The sequence below is a fragment of the Gadus morhua genome, chromosome 6 (assembly GCF_902167405.1).
Source record: "Gadus morhua chromosome 6, gadMor3.0, whole genome shotgun sequence".
Classification (NCBI taxonomy): domain Eukaryota; kingdom Metazoa; phylum Chordata; class Actinopteri; order Gadiformes; family Gadidae; genus Gadus; species Gadus morhua.
The window spans coordinates 10,358,430-10,373,266 of record NC_044053.1 but is presented as its reverse complement, the minus strand read 5'-3'; the positions used below and the strand labels follow the sequence as shown (position 1 = coordinate 10,373,266).

General features: G+C 45.4%; 1 protein-coding gene across 1 annotated transcript in view; it reads right to left on the bottom strand.

The window, feature by feature from the left end:
* The window catches only part of arvcfb (ARVCF delta catenin family member b), an 88,792-nt gene that overhangs the window by 21,002 nt on the left and 52,953 nt on the right, over positions 1 to 14,837 (bottom strand). The window contains 4 exon segments of the mRNA XM_030357648.1: positions 6,441 to 6,512; positions 9,218 to 9,266; positions 9,268 to 9,401; positions 10,040 to 10,143. Coding sequence (XP_030213508.1) covers positions 6,441 to 6,512; positions 9,218 to 9,266; positions 9,268 to 9,401; positions 10,040 to 10,143 — 359 coding nt within the window.

Sequence of the window (14,837 nt, the reverse complement as noted above, 5' to 3'; positions counted from 1 at the left end):
CATTTGGTTCAGTCCACTGGGAGTGCTATTAGCTTGATCTATTCATCCTAAATCTGGGTGGATGCTCCCATGAGTGATGTCACTAGAGGCTAGATTGTGAAATGGTTTGTAATGGCTAATCAATGTCACACCTGGTGGGGAAATAGGTGACATTTAAGGCTTGTTGAAGCATTGCTAGATGCTGCTTTCTGTTCAGGCCTGTCAAGGGCAAGGTAAAGTCATAGACAGCGAGCATGGTGCCAGACACAACTCAAGTTTGAGTTCAGAAAAGTTAGGGAGTGAAAGGCCAGAGAAGCCGGTATGCTCGAGGTATTTTGCACAATGTGTGTGTGTGTGTGTCAATAGAGCCATGTGTGTTTTACGTCTCGTGTTACATACGTGACTGTGTGTGTATGAACAGATGTACGAAGACCAGCGATGCCGTTTGACGTCAAAACTGTCTGGTCGCGCACTCATGTGAATTGTGACAGTTGGAGGACAGGAGAAGGAGGGGGGGAGGAGGGCGATGAGGAGGAGGTGAAGGAAGAGGTGGAGGAGGAGGAGTAGGAGGGTGTGGAGGTAAAACAGTTTGGTATGAACCAAGGAGTTATATCTGTGTTCCACTCAGAGATGAGGGGGATAGTTGTTCGCGACAACGACAACACAGCAGAAAACAGACACTCCAACTCAGTGAAGGAGGACTTTCGGTATCTGGGTATGAGGTTTCTATGTTCATCAGAACCAAAGTAAATAGATAAATAAATAAAAAAACAAAATGGTATAGAAACTTGTCTGCAGTTGTGAATTATACGGAAAGTTCTGCTGCTTGCTTGGGGCGCAACGTAGGCGCTCAAGATATAACTTGTCCTGCCTCATTTGTATGGTGCTACCTTTTAAGCCTGACACAGCGCTGCTTTGGCATCACCAATGCACGTCGCTTTGAGAAATTGATTCCGTTTTTTGGCCGTAGCGTGTCAGGAGTGCGCCGCGCAAACGGATTGCTGTCGGGTGGCTTCTCTCGGCATAGCATCCAAGGCTAATGTGGTTATCCTGACGGGCATATCAGAAGGGAGCTCAATCCGGGCGCCAATATGAACAGATCAAACTTTGACAAACCTTCAGCTGTCATACATTATTTTTACTTTGCCTTGCGCCTTCAAGACGCAAGGCAAAGTAGTGAAAGTAGTGACGACTCGCACCGTCAAACGTTATGACTCTCTTGACGGTAGACTGCCCAGTGAGTTTTACTCCCAAACGGAAAGGTTATGGTTTCTAACCCAAATATCTCCCGTCTATCCATGGGTAAGATGCATAACCCAATACCTACTAATTATTGATGTAAAATGGAGCCAGTTAGATTATTAGTGAGAAAATGTGTCTAACATAACATGGTACTCTACTCTATGGTAAGTTTATGACTCAGGAACAATATTAATATGGCTAATCTGAAGAAGATGTTTAAGCTCCAACGTTGAATCAACTCCATTGGTTCACTGCTGCCATGAGACCAGTCCCTTTGCAACTGCTAAATGCCGATATTGTCAAACCATAACTTTTGTTGTGGCCCTACAGCAAGCTGCCAGGAGTTGTTGTCCAGAAACAGTCAATTTCTGCTTTGGCAGTATTTTGTTCATTTTTGTTATGGTTCTCCTGGGCAAACAACTGCCTCGGCCATCTTTGTTTCCGATGTCATCCAAGATGAATGATGAGCAGTGAGAAAGCGGATGGAGAAAATGCCTGGATTGAACATTATTTTTGCAAGTTTTCTTTTTTGTCATATTGCTGCTTCAGTTTAGGAAGGTAACAGTTTGCTTGCTCATACAGTTTCTGACCCTGGGCCACTATACAAAAGGTTGGCCTTGGGACAATAACTAGAACAAAATCCGGAAGTGGCACACATACACACACAGTGTTTGTGTGTGTAGGTTTGTGTGTGTACTGCTTTACCCAGCCTGCACTGTCGAACCCCCTCTCCTTATCTTCTCCTCGTCTGTCCATCCATAGACTTAGGTCTCCTACTAGTTCTCCACCCCCTCTTCCCCTTGCATCCTCCTTTGCTATGAGGGATTTGCTACTGTCATGTCAAGTGTGCTGGCATATGTAATCTGTGATGCTGTACCGTATGGCTTAATTGCTCTGTTTATTGTGCCAAGACTAGCCTTTTCATGTGTTTTTTTGTCTCTAATGTCTCTGCGTCCGTCTGTCTCACCTGAAAGTTAGAAAATATAATTACGTATTTTCTTTAATCAGTCAGCTCCCTGTTCCCCCAGGAGGTATGTTTTGCCTCTTGCCAGGCATTTTGAAAATAAAGATTTGTTCTTAGGTGACTTGCTTGGTAAAATAAAGGTTGATGATTCACAAACACAAACACAGCAATTTGTGTTGGAAATCAAGATACCTCAGGCTAAGTCGAATCAGCCTCGATATCTGAACCACGTATAAAATTGCAGCCAAAATGACTGAATGAAGGTTTGTCTTCCAATGCGGAGACGTTTTTTCAATTTTTGACTCATCTTGTCTGTCGTAGATTAATTCATAACACACTAGCAGAGCCAGAGAGGATTTGAGGCAGGCGATGCTGCATTGTGATAGAGGGAGGAACAAAGGAGAGAAGGTGAGAGAGAGGGTGAGATACACAGAGAGGGAGGGTATAATAGAGAGAGCGTGATAGAGAGGGACCGGGGGATAGAGGACAAAAAGGGAGATGATGAGGGAGACAGCGAAAGAGGGAGAACGAGAGTTGGCTAGAGAGAGAGAGGATGAGAGAAGGAGAGAGAGAGAGAAAGAGAGAGGGAAGCGGTCAGAGGCATAGGGAGATGAAGGACTGCCAACAATGCAATTAAGTTTGTTTTGGTGACTTTTCCAGATTTCATCTGGTGAGGGAAGGTTTTGGAAGCAAGATCCGGAGGGAGGGGAATGCTTTGAATGCTTAAAGAGGAGAAAAAAGAGATCTCTACCTTCAAACAATGTCCCCCTTATTTTCCTTTCATCTCACACATCCTGATGTATTGCTTAATATTTTTTTCGAATTAAACAATTACATTAATTGTACAATTAATTAGGTGTTGGTGGTTGTAAGCTTGCCAGCTCCCTTATTAACTCTCCCATTTAACACTTCTTTAATTACTTTTTTGTCTTCTTCTCCCCCCATTCCCTCATGCTCTGGAGATGAGGGGCTGGGATATGGGGGGATAGGGGTGACCATAACTCTACAGGCAGTTACGTACTACTGTTAATGATGCTAGCACTTGGCCTATGTTAGCAACAACACAGTTGAGTAGCCACAAAAGCAACTGGAAGAACAAATATAGCAACGTATAGCTCAATATAACATATCATTATGTTGCATTACGTGATATAACATAGCGTTATGTTGCATAACGTAGCTTTTTGTCGCATAACATTGCATGAAGCAATAAATAGTTCTGAAGTTGATCTCAAGCCCTGAAGCCATTAGTAACCTTGAGACTACAGCTAACCCCAACCTGATCTTTAATGCATTTTACTGTGTTGACTTTGATCAATTCAGCTGGCAAATGACCTCACATGCAATTGTTAAATGCATCTGATATGTCTACCATCTTATATGGAACAAAGGATCATGAGTCTCATGTATCCTCTGTGGTAGACATTCTTTTTTTATTTCCTCCATCTCAAACACTCACCAGCCCCCCCCCCCCCACACACACACACACACCAAGATGTGTGCAAACTACAAACAAACAGAGAGATGAATCATTGGCTCCTGGTAGCCCCGTCTGGCCCCCTCCGTGAACTCTCTGTTTGACCACAGATGAGACGACAGATACACTCTTCTAATCGCGACCATCTCACTACAATTGTCAAGTGGAAATGCCTGTACACAAACACACCCCCCCCCACACACACACACACACGCACCACACACACCCCCCCCCCCCCACACACACACACACACACACACACACACACACACACACACACACACACACACACACACACACACACACACACACACACACATCCGTGTCCATTCAAATAGAAATACAAACATCATCATATAATGTACACCTACATTGCTAAACTTCAAGAGATGTTGAGCCAATAAGGTCCAGAGTAATTTATTTTTTCTAGGCGCTGAGAGTAAATTCAATCTCATTAGCCGAGCATTATGCAAGGCTGCCTTTTGACAGGGCCCTGTGGTTTACAATATTTGTTTTTTAGTAAATAGCACAAGCCTGCAGTGCAAACATGCATTTCTGCCATGCATGGAGCTTTGTCCTGAGAGGATAATTGTCGAGGGATGGATTCTTAACACAAAGGAGTTTTATCAAAATCACCTTCTTCCACCACTGACAATTAAAGGAAAAGCCATCCTGCACAGTGATACAGGTGCAGTATACTGTTGTACAGTCTGTACCGGGTTATTGAAAGGCAGTGGGATAATGCAGGACTTCAGAACGGCTCTCTAGAAGGGTCTGAAGGATGTTTATGTGTTCCCTCCTCTTCATTATATATATCCTAGCTCAATAATAAGAATGATAAAAGAGATGATGCATTAAGCTCTTTCACTGATATCTTAGGTTTTTGCTTATCTCGGTTTTACACACTTGGAAAATGAGGCATTGCATTTGTGCCAAATGTAGTAAATGTGCAAAGCCCCCCTTTTCATATTCAAACCTCCCGAAATCAAATCACTTTTAACATTCACGCCACGTTGAGTTGCCGTGGGCAAGAGCGGGGAGCGGGTTGGTGTGGGGGTTCTATGTGTGTGTGTGTGTGTGTGTGTGTCTGGGCGGGGGGGGGGGGGGGGGGGGCTAGGCGGCAGTGGGCGTTGTTGCAGCACGCTGGTTTTGTTTTCGCAACTGTCACAATGGCTTGTCACAGTTTGTCTTTGGGCAAGCGAGGGGGAAACAAAGGCGCAGGAGGCTGGCAGCGCTCAGAGATGCTCGGGGACGCTCCAAGACGTTTAGAGACACCAGAGAGAGAGCACAGACGAGGCACAAGACTCCACAGAGGACAGCCATGAACCACGTCTGAAGACAGGGTATACAGGCTTTCTCCCGCCGCAACATCGTCAACCTACAGTTCCAGCTCGTTTCGTCTTTATTGTCCGTCTGTTTATTTTTTACTCCTGAAATGGCCGCCATGATTCAATGTGTTTCAGAAACTTCTAAATGTGTTATAATGCGAGACCACCTCCTCACATTACAGTGCCCTGCAGGATCTGTGATTGCTGGCCAAACAAAGAAGAAAAGTTTTCCATTTTCCACTTCACGGTAGATATGAGTTAGTGTTTCTGAATCTGTATTCTCCTTCACGGCCATCTATCCACACTACGCTGGCGCTTTCCACCCTTGTAAAGTGTGCATTTTAATAAGTGGATGAACCTGAAACCATCAGTATCCCGTTGCTGCGTGGATTGGCAACTGTTTATTTTTGAAACCAGTTTAGCAGTCCGCATGTCTGCCGGAGGCAAGTGCATGAGAGAAAGCATGCGCCGAAACCATTTAGTCGTTGTTCCGGTGTTTATAACACGACAGAAAACACTTGACATATATACTATATATAGTATATATATGTCAAGTGTTTTTTGGGCTTGAAGAATGACAGTTTGGCAGTATAGAAAAACAGATGTACTCTGGCTCTGTTTTTTGACAGTGGTAGCTAGCAACAGGACTCAAAGAGGAGGACTAAATATGATCTGTTAGCAGGTCTGTCCAGCCCAAGAAAGCCCTCTTCCTCCAACAGGCACAACGTTTTCCCTCTATCTCTCCCCACCATCACCACAATAATGGCTGTGTATCTGCAGCAGCGAAGGCGTACCTGCAGGCAAACCGTTGTTCAGAAAGACAGCACATTGTGAATAACAGCAGGAAACCGGACAAATTGTCTCTATTTCTGCCAAAAAAAACTAAATTCCCCATCATAAAGTACAAAGCAGCTATAATTTGCACTGTACAGTAGCTTGTGTTTAGCATCAATTTGTTAGCTTTATACTACACCCAAAAAATTGCTGCGTCAGAGCGGGAATACAATGCTGATGGCTGGTGTCAAGGCAACACCTCGGTAAACCTCCAGAGTGATGCAAATAGGTTCGATTTACAACCCCGTTTCTTTCAGAAAACAGGGCACAAAAGATAGAAGCAGGTAGGTAGGAAGGTGGCTGAATGCATATCATCTGAGTGCACTGCTCTCCTTCCTTTTACTATTTTTTTACATAATATACCCTCCAGCGAAAAACTGATGGGTTATGATAACTTCCTCCTCTTGCACGCATGTGTGTTAGTAAGCACACATGTCTGTCTGTGTCTTGGAGTGTGTCTGAAGGATCGCTGATCCTACTATTTTTATCCTTGAATTAAATTTAATAATTGTATATGTTATTTCATATATTTTCCTGTGTGTTTGTGTGTGCGTGTATGAGTGTGTGCAAGACTGTGTGACGGCATGAAATCAAAGAGACAAAATCCTAAGCTTACCTTTCGATGGTTCCGTGCGCTTCGGTAAGTCCAACGTGTCGTAGGTCTTGTCTCCGTCTCCGTTTTTCCTGCCTGGGAAGAGGACACAGGGGTGTCAGGGCATAAAGACTCAATACACAGTAGGAGATACACGTTTCCACGCACACAGACAGATAAACACACACAAACAAAGGAAAAGATACAAAAGCTCATGAGCAAAAATACCTACATTCTGTATCTGCCAAACATTCACACATAGACAGATATAAACACAGGGGAAACTCAGGGAAACTGGAACAATTCATGGAATTCTAAGGAATAAACAGCTTTGGTGGGGGAGGAGGGAGCAGACAGTAGCTATTATTTGATTCCAAGACACAGGATGAAGGACACACATGGATATTTTGTGACGATGAAATTACCTATGGAGTGGGAGATGGTGTGGGAAGTAGAACGAGATTGATTCTCTCCTGACCATGGGTTAAGTCTTGACTCAGGAGGAGATTTAACACGGTGAGGTTACATTGTGTAACGTAACGCAACATAAACTACTATGACATAACGTCACATAGCCTAAAATAACGTTGGCCTTTCGTTATACAACATAACGTGTTGATATTTTCTAGGATGATGTTGATCATGATATCGTGATATACAGCTATCATCTAGGATGAAGGTTATCTTGATTACTGTGATATACAGATATCATCTAGGATGATGGTTAATATGAAATTTGGATACACATATATTATCTAGCATGAAGGTTATCATGATATCCTGACACACAGATATCATCTAGCATGATGGTTTATATGATATTGTGATACACAGATATCATCTAGGGTTATGTTTATCATGATATTAGGATATACAGATATCATATAGCATAAAGTTAATCATGATGTTGTGATACACAGATATCATCTAACATGATGGTAAATATGATATTGTGGGGATAGGCTTTCCATGGCTAAGTCCCAATGGGTGAAGTCAGGGCTTAAGTAATAGTAATGGTAAAGTAACAGAATGATTGCAGCAGTTGCTCTTAGCCCCTGCTATGTAGACACACTGCACCATCATACCGGAAGACCCTGAGACCGTGCCCCCTGATGACAGAAGGAGGAGCAGGAGGAGGAGATACAGAAGGAGGTCAGAATGGGGAGGAGGAGTAAGCCTGGGTGAGAGATGGGATGGATGGGGAGGGGGGGGGGGGGGGGGGGGGGGGAGGAGCTGCATGAAGTGAGAGACAGATGGGAGGAGAGTCGAGGGAGAGAAGGACACTCACCTTGATTAAACCATTCCTCTACGGTTAGCCAAGGAAGCAGCAGCGAGGCCAACAAAAAAGAAAAGAAAGGGCACATAAAGAGAGAAAACGGGGAGGGAGGGAGGGAGGAGAACGTTGAGAAGGTGCCGTGGGCACGTGCATGTCTGCGCTGTGGATTAAAAAGCTGACAGTGTTATACATGTGAAAGTTGTTAACAAGATAATAAAAACCGAAGAGCGAAACCTCGCGCACAGTCACTGTGGCCAAGGAGCAATATTTAATTCAGCGGGAGCAGAAGGTGAGAAAACATAGTTAAAGATAGATGGGAAAGCAGAGTGATGCAGTCAGGCGTGTAGGAAAGAAGACGAGGAACAATAAAGAGAAATCGACATACTGTATATAAAGAAACAAAGGGAAGAGAGGAGAAAGACTGGAAAGTAGAAATGCATCAAAAGGAAAATATAGAATTCTCACGCCAGCTAAAACGAGCCAATGGGGTGTGGGCATGCATTATGCTAACGTCTAATGGAGCACATTCATTTGACAAAAAGTGCTTGTGCCTACAGCTTTTGCCCCTTAGCTTAAAACCTATAATAGCCTATTCCTCGTAAGCCATGACTGAAAAGCACTGCAGAAACTATTACTTCCCTTCCCGCGTCTTTTGACTCTCGATCTGTCTCTCGCTCTCTTTTTTTGAGCACACATTTTCAGGTTCTATTAGCTAAGAAACATCTCATTAACATGGTCTATAAAAGCGCTCGTGTGGCTAATTGCTTCCTTATAAATGCGATACACACATCTATCTCTGCTATGCCTTGACCGCCTCCCAGACCTATAGACTTCCCCACTGGTTCTGCAAAGGGTCAGGGGTCACAGGCTTGTTTGTCACGGCTCATTGGCTGACTGATAAATCGCTGCTATTATTGTCATGCAGAAGGGAGATAACAGGGCGGGTCGTTTAGCTAATGGCCTCGCGGAACGCCGATAATAATGTTGTACACGCACATGCGCGCACGGGCAAGCACACGGAAACACAGGCAGACGCACACGCACACAGTCTCTGAGTCTTGGAGTGTTTTTTGGTGCCTAGACTAGGCTAGTTTTAAGTTTGCTGGGGGGGTTGATTTAAGGTCGAGTGCCATGAGAGGGAGGGGTTTTGGGAGTGTCGTAAGTACAATTATTGATAATAAAAAGAGGAACGGGGCTGGCCAGCAATTTTAGGGAGTGATTCTATTGGTCACATTATTGAACTGACAATTATGAGCTAGTTGAAATGTTATTCACCCCTTATCAGGAGTCAGGCAGTTTTAAGTAGCTTTTGATGTACTAGCTTGAGAGAGATTCTCTCTTTTAAAGTATACTTTTTCATAGGCCTATATATATAATATATATATATATATATATATATATATATATATTATATATATATATGGGAGGCCAGGATAGTGTACTTTGTGATAAAAATAAATAAATAAACATATTTAAATATCAATATATATATCTGGGGGTTCCTCCCCCGTGTTCCTCTCCTCACCTTTGGCCTTCTTGCCCCCGAAGCAGCCGGCGTCGTCCTTCTTCTTGCGCTGCGTCCGGCGGCGACCCCGGGGCCTGGGGGGCCGAGGGGTCCAGGAAGCGCTCGGCCCCGGGGACCTCCTTGTGGACGTGGGTAGGACAGGTCCTCATGATGCACACGCAGTTCTCCACCGACTGGAGGGGACAGAGGGCGTGGGAGGGGGCCGGCAGAAGACGGGCTGGATTCAGGACTGGGATTTCATACACCGGGCCGATGCTGGCTCGGTGACGAAGGGGGTTTGACCTGACGGATGAACACTGCAGGAAGGTATTCTGACGTTTTACCTTTTGTAGATATACTGTATGGTGAGAGATGTATGGCCACATGTATGGCATCGCCGGAAAAATTTGTAACATACACCCCCGATTTCAAAATAATTCTGAGGAATTTACCTAACTGAATCCAAATATAAAGAACCGATTGCATACTACTTTATAGTTGGAGCTGGGGAGATGGCTGGGGCAACGACCACAGACCAGGTAAGAACGATATCATGGGCTATATGTTGAGAAAAACAATTGAGCTGAGCGTTTTCCATTAGGGAACCCTCACGGGGAAATAGGAGTTTCATCACAAACTCATTCCAGGCAAATGGAAATGAAAAATAAATAACTAAAACAATTTTTTAGAAGCCCCTAACACTGCTTGATGACACATCATTACCCACCACTATTGTTACAAATCGGACTGCTCTCTGTTAACTGTGTATTCCGACATCAAAAAGCAACTTGGTCCTTGGCCTTAACTCTGCCAGGGTTCAGTAAATGGTACCTTGTTGTCCCATGTCCTTCTTGCCGACAGCTGATTGGAGGGCATGGAGCAGGGCGTCGACCAATCCCTCGCACTCCCTCAGTCTGCGCCGCGCCTCCGCCCCGTCCGAACTCACGCTTCCTGGAGACACACACACACACACACAAACACACACACACAACACACACACACACACCACACACACACACGCGCACAAACACACACACACATTTGTAAGTGTATTTAAGGCAGACTATGCTCAGCCGGAGGCCCTGAGGAGTGCGGGGGGCGACTATTGCACGCGGGATCACCATAAGGGTGGCGATGGCCTTGGCCCAGTAGAAAGTAGGGTGAACCAGGTGTTCTGCCTTATGCCGGACTGCACATCATTTTTATCCCTTGTCACCACATCCCATATATTCAGACGATGTCCCACATTTTGATTGGCTCTAGTTTTTCCAAAGTCAAACCCCTGCAGAACGGACGCATATGCAATAGGCTTTGAGAAAACGTGGTCACCAATAGCGACTACTACATCACTGTACTCTATGTATAAACGGCAATTGTACTGTACTATTTACTGTACTATTTAGTCTTATTAAGCCTGATGATGTAGTGATGAATAGCTGTTCCAGAGGTGATGTGATTGTTTGTCATTTTTTGCATGTTAATGTAAGACAGCTAATGTTTATATTCTAATAAAGGTTTAGACGGCTTGCTTTATTTAACTTAGTTACTAACAAACTTTATGAATTTATAAACTTGGCTTTCGTGGTTCAGTTGTGCATTAATGAACCTGCATGTGACTTTTAAAGAATTCTACTTCATTTATCGTCAAACCTTTTTAACTAACTTCTTAACGATTTGATTAATCATTTAAATGAGCGCTAAATCTTTTAATTCACGATAAATATCCTAATGGGAGGGGATGGTATGTGGCAGGATTTGGCAGGGATGTCACATAAATTGGAAGCATCCATCTGTAATGATTACAGAATCAAAAAAAAATCTCACTAATGGGGATCTTATAGCCTACACATATCGGAAGAAATGCCTGGTGAATTTACTAAAGAAAAGATATGTGCATACAAATCATAATATTATGACTCACATCCGCCCCTTTTAAAGACTAATCTTTTTACGATCCATACCTGCCTTATTTTTATTAAAGGGAATGAATACATGTTTGTACTTTTTTTTTCGAGCCCTGGCATTTGGGATTAGCACAGTTAATGTCACAACAAATCCTTGCCATCTTGACGCTTGTCTATCTGTTGTCTATGCTTTCCGCCCCTGGTTGCGTGCAACCTATTTGCTGAGAGAGTTGCCCAGAAACCTGTCTAGATAAAAATATATACATTGGAATTACAAATTCGTTCCTTCCGGTGGTCGGTTATTTGGACCAAAGCACAAACTGCGTGCCAATGATCAAGTAATGCAAGTCGTTTTACGATCTAACCCTGCAACTCTGAGTGTCTCTGGCCAGCATTTTTCAGACCAACTGGCCCGTCTCCTATGTTGTCATTTAGCAGACACTTTTATCCAAAGCAACTTACAGCATTTTCTACATGTAATTAAGGAGGCATCTTGCTCAAGGATGCCCAAAGGTAGACTGCAGACATTGTGTTTCAAATATACCAAGAACCTTTACACTATCCTGCTCCAGAATACAAGTACAACTATTGAAGGAAATAATTAAGAAATGAGTGTAAACTCAATCTATATGATTTCCTTGTCTGCCTTGGTTCTCACCAATAGTTGGTTTACTTGTCTAATGCTGCCTGGGCATAAACCCCAACCTTTGCAGCAAAGAAAGCCCACCGCTGAGTTATCCATGGAATGATGAAAACATTCCACATTCACAAGTAGAAGGGTGGAAAAGGCCTTCTCGGTCGGTAAAGGCTGCAGCCTGGAGCACATACCTTAGAGCCCAGCAGGATATCTGAACGCATCTTACTTCTTAGCACGGTCTGATGATCTGAATCTCTGATGAATGCCTGCACACTCAGTGACAGTAAGACACGTAGACTTTTTAACTGTCTCATCTATCTGGCTGACTGAGTGGCAGACTGTGTCCGTCTTTCTGTCTGTCTCACTGTCTGTCTGACTTGTGTGAATGGCAGATTGTGAGGTGAGCAGGGCTTCAGAAACAGGCATTAGGGAGAGCCTTGGGAGCCAGCTCCACCAGGGACCTCAGACAAGATGACGTCCCACCCCACCGTAATCCCATTAGCCCTCTTCCAGCTAGCCTAGCGGACGACAGTCTGCACTAACCCCCCCCCAGTAGCACTAACCTCCCTGTGGCGCTTACATCCCTGTAGCTCTAACCTCCATGTACCGCTAACCCCCATGACGGGCAAAGGACAGTCACAGCGCTCTAGAAGTAGAGCAACCACTACATTAACATCCCCCTGCGGCTGTGTGTGATGTTTAACGTCGGGGCAGTGGTAGAAAAATGGATCTGGTATATCGTCGGGGTTGTTGTCCTATAAAATAGCCGGGGTCGTGCTCCCTCGGTGTCTGAACCGTAATCCTGACAGCCGTGGTACCCCTCTAAGCTCTTACCATTGATCTGAAATAGAGCTCTCGCAAAAACCACAACCGCGCGCGCACACACACACACACACACACACACACACACACACACACACACACACACACACACACACACACACACACACACACACACACACACACGCACCACATGCAACTCCCTTTCCATTCCGACACCTAATTGACCTAATTGGCATGTGTTTGGGGCGTGTGTGTATGTGTGTTTATTTACGACATCCTTTGCTGGCGGCTGAAGGAGAGGTAGGGGAGTCGTTAGGAGCTTTGCGCTAATTAAAACTAATTTGCGGAGGAGAGAGAGGGGACGGCGGCGGCCATCTGGACACGGACGCTCGCTGTCAGCCATCCTAAACCGCCTCATCCATCTTCGCCGCCCGGGTAAAATGGCTGCCAGCGTCGCCGGAGGAACAGCGGCCTTAGATTTATTTGACGTGCGTTTTGTAGAGAGCGGGCTGACAGACTGCCAGCGCAGTCTTTATTGTCAGCTGTTCCCTTTCTGAAGGTCTCTCCAGCGCACTGTGAGCGAGAACTGGGGAGGAAGCAGGCGAGCAATGGGAGGAGGGGAAAGGGGGAGGGGTTTCATGGATGGTTTGTCCTGTGCGTTGGGGGGTCTTTGTAAAGGATGGTGATGCTGTCCTCCAGATGCCAAATCGAATGTTACTCTGTTAGGCTCCAAGACACCACGGCTGGGCTCAAGGTCGACTAACTAACCCTTCAAATACTATGAATTTCATCAGAGCAAACACAAGCAAATTGAGGTGAATAAAATATTAATACAATACATAGTCAGGTATCTAAACATTCTTGGGTTGGGAAAGAGTGTACTAGAGACCGACAACTGTCCATAAATAGGCCGCCATACTAACTACAGATGTCCTCCCACTTTTAGGTTTTGTCCCGTTCCATGGCTATTGTTGGTTCTCTCGTTCATGAACTCACGGAGGAAGACAACGCAGCAGACAATAGAGTCGCCGGTCCCTACAGGGAGGGGGGGGGGGGGGGGGGGGGGGGGGGGGGGGAGTAGTGACAGAGACTGATGGCGGGGGCTGATGGAGACGGATCGAGTGGGGGTGACCTCTGCGGCGACCCTCCGCCTGCCTCGTAGAGAGGGTCAGGGTCAACGCTGATTACAGGACCATATGTGAACCCTCCGTGTGTCGCATGCCCGCCACTGAAGCTATGCCCTTCACGCAGTGTGACAAGACAAACACACGCCACCGAAGATCTCCCAAAGAAAGCTTACAACGTCAATGGGAAACTTCCCCTGTTTTGATTTGATTGTTTTTTTCTTCCGTACACACTGCAACGGCTGTGCAAATGACACAACACGGCCAACGGTGCAGTGGTCATTACACAAGTATAGTATATTTAGGAAGTTCAAACACACATAGGCACACTGTCGGTCAGACACAAGGAAAGACAAGCAAACAAGCAAGTGGGTGATGTGTGTCCAGGTGTCCTCGAATGCCATGGATGTGTCCAACCATGTAGATAGACAAGACATACACACACCGGTGATCAAACACACTCGCAGACGTGGAAGAAAGCACTCAGGGCTCCTATGGGCCGACAGCTCCTGGCAACGGATAAACAAGATGACCATAAGTGCCTTTAGTAATGAGCTGGGCCAAGGCTTTATTGAGGTCTGAGACGGCCTCTCGGGCCAAGAGCAAACACAATCTCTCTCGAATCAGCACTTCTACGCCCTGCGTCGGATGCTTTTGCCCCTCTCGCTCTCTCTCTCTCTCTCCGTCTCGCTCCCTAGGCAACCGCAAAGGAGCCGGTTTCAGTAACCATGGAGACACACTTCTGGCATTACAGGCAGCGTTGAGGGAGAGGCCAGGAGACTGGCAGGCAGATGAAGAGCTTTGATACGAGGCATTAGCCGCCATGGTGTTGTTGTCTACGCTGCCGAGATGGAAAACAAAAACAAAAACTCACACCCACACACACGCACGCACACACAGTCATGTCACACACGCGTCAGCACACACACACTAGATCTCGTGCAACCACCTAGCCGTGTACTGTCCTTGCTAAGTCCTCCATTAGACAGTGTGAAGGCAACACGGGGGCAGGATGTAATTCCCGTAATGGGAGCCGGTGGGGGTCAAATTGAAGTCAATGCGAGACAAGTGAATCAAACTATGACTATCTAAGGTTACTGTCACATTGGGATCTAATAGTCAGGGAACACAGTGCAAGAGAGGGAGAGAGGGAGAGAGAGAGAGAGAGAGAGAGCGAGAGCGAGAGCGAGAGC